This window comes from Tasmannia lanceolata, unplaced genomic scaffold, assembly GCF_043159265.1.
Source record: "Tasmannia lanceolata isolate RefF3 unplaced genomic scaffold, GAP_Taslan_0.1 ptg000044l, whole genome shotgun sequence".
Taxonomy (NCBI): domain Eukaryota; kingdom Viridiplantae; phylum Streptophyta; class Magnoliopsida; order Canellales; family Winteraceae; genus Tasmannia; species Tasmannia lanceolata.
In genome coordinates this window covers 19,922,447-19,930,128 of record NW_027518721.1, presented here as the reverse complement: position 1 = coordinate 19,930,128, position 7,682 = coordinate 19,922,447, and the positions used below count along the sequence as shown (strand labels likewise).

General features: G+C 38.5%; 1 protein-coding gene across 1 annotated transcript; it reads right to left on the bottom strand.

Annotated features, from left to right (window-relative positions):
- Positions 1-366: 366 nt before the first annotated feature.
- LOC143863949 (secoisolariciresinol dehydrogenase-like) lies at positions 367-7,136 on the bottom strand. Its single transcript, XM_077374750.1, has 2 exons — positions 7,049-7,136; positions 367-1,350 (listed from the first exon to the last, which is right to left on the bottom strand). Exons 1-2 carry the CDS (start codon positions 7,084-7,086, stop codon positions 570-572), a joined length of 819 nt encoding a protein of 272 aa, XP_077230865.1. The 5' UTR covers positions 7,087-7,136; the 3' UTR covers positions 367-569.
- Positions 7,137-7,682: the final 546 nt, after the last annotated feature.

Genomic DNA, 7,682 nt, shown 5'->3' with positions numbered 1-7,682 from the left:
TATCATTTCCCTTAATAAAGCACCAACACCTTTTGCACTTATAATTAGCATCTTCTGCTCCTCTTTCTCGATGAGGAATCAATTTGACTAGTAGTTTGTTAAGAAGTCACCTATACGGTCCTCACTATGAACAGTGTATGGTGATCAAAGAACCAATTACTTCAAAAGCTTAACCTGTTAGAGTTGGTGTTATTTAATCATTCGTGCTTCAATACTCTCCCTCACGTGTGGCCCCTCATTTTTGGGGGTGGTCTCTTTTTTTGGGTAGCTCGTACAAGTGGCACATGTGGCCCCTCTTTTGGGTTCGCCATACATATGGATTTTTAATATCAATGAGTTGTTGGGTTTTAAACACATGACTTGCTGTGAGGCAACAGTTCATACTTCAACACTCAAGGGATAAATTAAATGTGAAACAACAAGTTACAACAAAAGATTAAGTGTCAGAGTTGGTGTTATTTAATCATTTACGCTTCAACACTGACAATGATACCCAGTCACAAAAGTAATAAGGCATGTTTGGATTGCAGGAATTGGAAATAGGAATTGGCATTTCATCCCATCTTGTCCTACTTTGAAAATTGCAACGCATACATTGGATTGACAATGGTGTAACCACCATCTACCACAAGGTTGTGACCACTCACATACTTGGATTCATCACTTCCCAAATAGAGAGCAGCATTAGCAATGTCTTCTGCTTTAAGATAGACCCCCTTAAGATTAGCAGGAACCTCCATTGACTTCTCAAGCTCTTCACCCTTTGCCGGAAAGAATCTCTCAGCCAAAGGGGTTACCAAACCATAAGGAGAAATACAATTTACTCTAACACCAAACTGCCCGAGCTCAACGGCCGCGTTCTTCGTGAGCCCCACCACTGCGTGCTTTGAACATGTGTAGGCATGAGTACTGATCCCACCTAAGACTGAAGCAATACTAGCTGTACTAATTATGCTGCCACGACGAGCTGGGATCATGACCTGAGCGGCGTGCTTGATGCCCAAGAAGACGCATGTTAGATTCACACTATTTACTCTTTCAAAATCTGCCTTCTCATTGTTAATAATGCTTTGCTTGAATGGGTCTATGATGCCAGCATTGTTGAACATTATGTCGAGCTTCCCATACTTGGTAACAACACTGTCGATAGCATTTCGGACATGGTCTTCGTTTGAGACATCACAGTGGATGAAACAATCGGGGGAGGCGAGGTCTTTGCTAACTAATTGGCCCAATTCGTCTTGGATGTCGGCTATGAACACTTTGGCACCGTGCCGGTGGAACAATTTGGCCGCGGATTCGCCAATCCCGCTTGCTCCGCCAGTGATCAGTGCCACCTTACTTTCTAGTCTATAGATAAAAGTCAATAGGTTTTGAAAAAAAAAAATCAGTTCAGAGGAGCTAGTAACAACCGTAGTAGGAAAATTATGTTAGCATTAAAGAAGTGAATACATGGGATTAACACTCTGGCAAAAGACAATAAGTGATTCTGCTTAAATAAAATTATCATCTGAAGTGTTCTACCCCTGTCTCACTTTAGTAGAGCATCTCTAGGAGGTTCTGGAATTCATTAAACATGGCAACTTTTGTGAGTTTTGCTAGGCTGGATCAAGAAAGAGCAACTCTAACATCATTGGAGGTTTGATGGAAGAATATTATCTTTCCAGGATAAAATATGTAAAATAAAAGAAAATATGGAATAAATTACAAATTGTATGGGAAAATATGAAATTAAGTTTTGGAAAGGATAATAAAATAGAAATTTTCAAATATTATTTGTATATAGGAAAAAGAATTATTTACGCAGCGTCTAGTGTTAGACCTATCAAGAATGTATTCTATAAAGGTGAATTTAAAGAAGATCGGCAATGGGGTTTTTAGTGGTGTTTAAAAACGCGGACCCAACGCGGAACGCGGCCGAAGAAAATCTTTGTCAACTCAGAGCGGACGCGGCCAAAAGCGCGGTTGGCGCGGTTGATGCGATCAAATCAGATGAGTCTTCATTTAAAAAATAAATAAATAATAGAAAAAGTATAGAAATAATATAGAGGTATTTTTAAAGGGAAATGTTAGCAGCACTACTGTATTTTGATGAGAACACTCCTCACTTTATTAAAAGTACGGTATGGCCCACACCATAGGATGATCCAAACCGTTCAATAGATGGGCCACAGCATAAATAGCTTGTGCCTCAAAAATCATTTCCACAGGTTGATCCTAACCCTCCCATCTGAATTGTAGAGGGTTGATCCTAACCCTCTATAGATGGGAGGGTTAGGATCAACCTATGGAAATAATTTTTGCCGCACAACCTATTTAAGCTGTGGCCCATCTAATGGACGGTTTGGATCATCTTATGATGCGGGCCATACCGTACTTTTAATAAAGTGAGGAGTGCCCTCATCAAAATACAGTAGTGCTGATAACATTTCCCTTTTTAAAATGGAATTTGCTAGGCAATTTTGTGAAAAGCCATTCAAGGGCTCACAGCCCACTCTTACAGCAGAGAACCACCTGAGATTCATTAAGGGCCCGTAATGAATAAGACAAAATATGCCACTAGATGGCTTTTTGCAAGATTGCCTAGTAGATCCCTTAAAAAAATGTTATATTCTCCCTCCTATTTACCTGGGACAGCCCCTGTAGTCCAAAAAAGTAGTTATAAATACACTCGAAGGGGTTGCCACAAATAAGCAAAGGGACACTAATGGCACTTCCCAAATATTTAGGGGTTGAAAAGGCATGATAGAACGGCTGTATTGGTTGGCAGGTGACAAGTGACAACACATTCAGCCATCTTGTTTTTTCAGGGTTATTTACTGTTACATGCTGGACATTTGAAAAAATGACGAGAAAATGTTGACTTTTGAGAAAACTCTAAGAAATGCTATTTTATTAAAAAAATGACTTTTTAGGACGAAAATACCCCTAACCTTACTTTATCTTTCTCTTCTTTGTTTTTACACTTTTTTACTTTTACTTTCAAGTTTTACAGTTTCATTTCTAGGTTTTACTCCGACCCTTTTTGTGTGAAACGGCCCATTTTCCGACGATAGAAGCCTTCTTCTCCGGCGAAACATCTTCATTTCTCCGGCATATGCTCATTTGTCTTGAGAGGTTAGAAAGAGTTCTCTAGAGACGCCCCTTTCTCATTTTCTTTTTCGTCTTCCAAATATCCAAAATCTCATTATCTTTGTAAGTATTTCCCCTTTTCTAGTGCCTGTAGCCAAAATAGGTGGCTGTAGCCAAAATCAATTGCCCAAAGAGCTTTCACTAGGCAAAAGGGTAGTGGAAGCCAAAATGGTACTCGCACGAGTTATTCATAACCAAAAAATAGGTTACTTGAAGCTAAAAAAATGTAACTCGAATCCAAAATCGATAGCTCAAACCCACAAATTGATAGTTGAAGCCAAAATAAGAAGCAAGGCACTTGAAGCAAAATGTAAGTTATTTGAAGGCAAAAATGATAGTCGAAGCCCAAAAAATGCTAGTTGAAGCCAAAAAAAAGTTACTCGAAGCCAAAAATGATAGTCGAATCCAAAAAATGATAGTTGAAGCAAAAAAAATGATAGTCGAAGCCAAAAAAAAATTTACTTAAGCCAAAAAACTAGTCGATGCCAAAAAACAAATTACTCAAAGCCAGAAAAAGTTAGTTGAAGCAAAAAAAAAGTTAGTTGAAAAAAGAAGTCGAAGATAAAAAAAATTTAGTCGAAGCCAAAATGTGTTAGTCAAAGCGAAAAAAAAAAGTTTGTCGAAGCCTAAAACGTGATAGTCGAAGCCAACAAATATTTCTCGAAGCTAAAATATATTAGTTAAAGACGAAAAAAGTTCCAAATGTTACTGGAATTCAAAAGTTTTAGTCGTAGCCAAAAACATGTTAGTAGAAGCAAAAAAACCAGTTATTCGAAGCCTAAAAAAATTTAGTCGAAGCGAAAAACACAACGGCGAATGTTACAGGAAACACATTTTTCACTTCGACCAAGTAAATTTTGGCTTCGAATATCCTGTTTTGGCTTCGAGTACCTATTTTTGCGTTGAGAAGAAAATGGGGAGATCTCGAAACCCTTTTTAGAAAGATTTGACGAGGCAGAAGGCTGATGGGTCCAATTTTGTGCATTTCAAGCAAAAAAAACCTTTGAATACCCTAAAAAATGAGAGAGAGAGAGAGAGAGAGAGAGAGAGAGAGAGAGATGATGTTAGATGGAGTTTTGAAAAAAAAAAGAAATATGGAGAGAGAGAGGGAGAATGAGATTTCAAGCTTACCTTCTTACGTATTGCCGGAGAAAAGAGTAGGTTTCGCCGGAGAAGAAGCACTTTAACTAGGTTAAAAACAGGGTAAAAGTAAAACTGTAAAAAGAAGAAGGGAAGCAGAATAAATGTACTGAGGGGCATTTTGGTCCTAAAATTTTGATTTTTTATAAATCAGCATTTATTCGTTTTTTCTCAACAACTGACATTTTTATGTCAATAATGCAACTCTCTGACACGTAACAGTAAATAACCCTTTTTATTTTTACTGAAAATGAATCTTGTGATTGGAAAAAGTTTTTATTTTTACTGTGGTTGGCAGGTGACAAGTGACAAGTGACAAGACATTCAATCCTATAGTTTTCAGTGGTTTACTACATTGAAAAAACAAATCTTGTTTTTTTTATTTTTACCGAGTCATTCATTTTTTTTTTTCGTTCAACATGACTCGGACTCGGCCGAGTCTGTGACTCTATAACGCGGCTACCACCATTCCGCGTCGACTCGGCCGAGTCCCGAGCCGAGCCAACGAGTTTTAAATCACACTGGTTTTTACCAATGTTTGATTTTTCTTTGGGAAATTGATCCGGAAATTGCATTTTATTTTGGAAATTATGAGTGCCTTGTACTTTCAATTCTTCTTACTACCGGATGGTGCCATACATAAAAGACCTATTTGCATCTTCTTTGAACAAGGGTTCTTTCTTCATCTTCTTTTTCTTCTTTTTATTTGTTTTGTTTTTTCATTACCACTGTCGGAGACCATTGTTGCAACTTGAAAGAGGAAGAGGGAAAAAAGGAAGAGGAGGATGAAGAAACATAAAAGAGAAGGAAGAATTGACGCCGAAAAAAAAGGAAGATGCTTGAAAAAATTAAAAAAAAGAGGAAGAAGAAGAAGAGGAGGAAGTTGGGATCGAGTCGAGAAAAGTTGAGATCAAGTCGAGAACTTTTCCTAACTCGTCCCCAACTTTTGCCGCCGCAACGTGAACCTATGTTTTCCTGAGATGGCTTGAAGTTTTCCTACTTAACCCAACATTTTCTACTTGACCCCAACTTTACTTAGTCAACATGAACTTTTGCCTACACGACACGAATTTTTCCCGCTAAGACCCAAACTTTTTTGACTTGACCCTAACTTTTCTCAACATGACACGAAGTTTTCCCGACACGGCCTGAACTTTTCCTACTCGACAACATTTCCACTTTTTTTTTCCTCTTTTTTCTTTCATTTTTTCTTGCGACGTCCATTTTTCCGATGTCATCCAATTTTTCTAGCGTCGATTCTTCTTTTTCCATTTCCTCCTCATTTTCTTCCTCTTTTCAAAATATAACGGAATTTAGGAGGTGGAATTGACACCGGGGCTGAATTAGAGGCAGGAAAAATGCCACAGTCTGTTTCTCGCCCCAAGAGGTGGTATCCTAAGCCAACCACAATTAGATTGGAATTTTATTATAATTTTTTAATTAAAACTTTTATTTTAATTTATTTTCTCATTTCGTTAGAGGGAGAATCAGAATAGGAATTTGTTACCGTTCGGATCGACGATCGCAATCCTTAGGGTTGTGGGAAAAAACACAAGAAGTAGAACTCTTGCTAAATGCTCAGAAAAGCTTTCTTTTTTTTAGCCAAAAACTATCATCCGCTTTCTTTTTATAGCCAAAAACTATCATCCCCTCTTTGCTCATTCTCATTGATATATTTGGAGATACAAGAAGTAAATGAATGAGATACATGGAAAATGACTTACCAATAACTTCTATACCTATTCTCAATAGTCAATACCCTATAATAACTTCTAGGACAATTTTCATGACAATACCATTTCCTAAGTAGTCAAAGTACAAACCCAATAAGTCTTAACAAAGTCCCTATAAATCATTAAAGAAATACTTAACTAACACATACTAAAAACTAGACATAGTAATTGCTTATCTAAATTCCCATGCAAAACCAAGACCAAGTCAAACCACATAGATGTGCCACATGGATGACAAATGGCATTATCCTACGGTGCCACTTGGATATGCCACTGCATCAGAATCGATATAAGAAGTTGATTCCTATTCCTAGGCATTCCAACCGCAGGCAGAGTGAAGTGATGATACAAGGACAAGCTAGTAATTGCAAGTGTATTCAAAGAGGAGAAAAAACTCTCCCCCTTGATTTTTGATCCAAGTCAAACCTCCTTTTTTTACTTTAGGTTGATCAAAAATCAACATGGTGGATATTTTCTCTCTCCGCCCTTTACATATAAAGGGCGGCCACCATATAATTACTCCAAAGGAGTTTTTACATGGTAGCCGACCGTCCAACGTAAAGGGCAGAGAGAGAAAAAACTCTCCCCCTTGATATTTGATCCAGGTCAAACCTTCTTTTTCGACTTGTAGGTTGATCAAAAATCAACTTGGTGGATATTTTCTCTCCCCGCCCTTTACATATAAAGGGCAGCCACCATATAATCTCTCCAAAGAGGAATATATCTGTAAAAAATATAAGAATTAATAAGTAATTTATGCCTGCTTGAAAACATGGCAGAATATGGAGGGCTGTCCATATCCCTAACATCCCTGATACAGGAGTGTCTTCCTAGCGGCTCTCAAACAAGAATAAGTATAGGGAAATGTTATCGGCACAACCATATTTTGATGTTTGCACAAACCCACCAGTCTTTTTCTTCCTTTTGACAGCTCTTTAATTAAAAAGAAAAGATGGTTTATGAAAATATCAATGTATGGTTGTGCTGATATCATTTCTCTAAGCATAACTTTCAAAAAAAATTTGCAAAAAGGGGAAGATTACCTTCTAGCTACCATAGGGAGAAGAGAGGTGCTTCCCATGGTTGAGGCCGTGTCACAAGTCACAACTGATTTACTTTGTGTCCAAAAGATTGCGTTTTGTAGAAGAAGAAAAACCTACTCTTTTGTCACACTCTTTAATACCCAGCAACACCGGGCCCCACACCCGTCAAGGCGTGGGTTGTGTCTGTGTCGGTGTCGATGGGATAAAAGATAAGGCTTTGCCTAATGTCGTTTGCATTTCAGGGAAAAAAACAAAAGAGTAGAGAAGAGAGACAGACAGAGAGAGAGAGAGAGGGGTGCAACTAAGCGGATAACGAAATCTTGGCGATTTTCTCTATCTAATGATTGAGGAGGACCACCCATGTGAGCATAATAACTAGCCTTGGAAGGGCCTAACCTTCTTGGTCGGGTTGAGGCCAACCCGAACAGAACCCGAGCCTAACCCTATAACCTGACCGACCCGACCCGAGCCCAACCCGAGCTAGGGTGCAACTCAGGTCGGGTTGAGGCCAACCCGAACCGAACCTGAGCCTAACGGCATAACCCGACCCGACCGGACCTGACCCTACCCAAACCTTAATAGAGAAAAAAAAAACGTGAATCTGTTGCTTTTTTCTCAAGAAACAAATGGCATA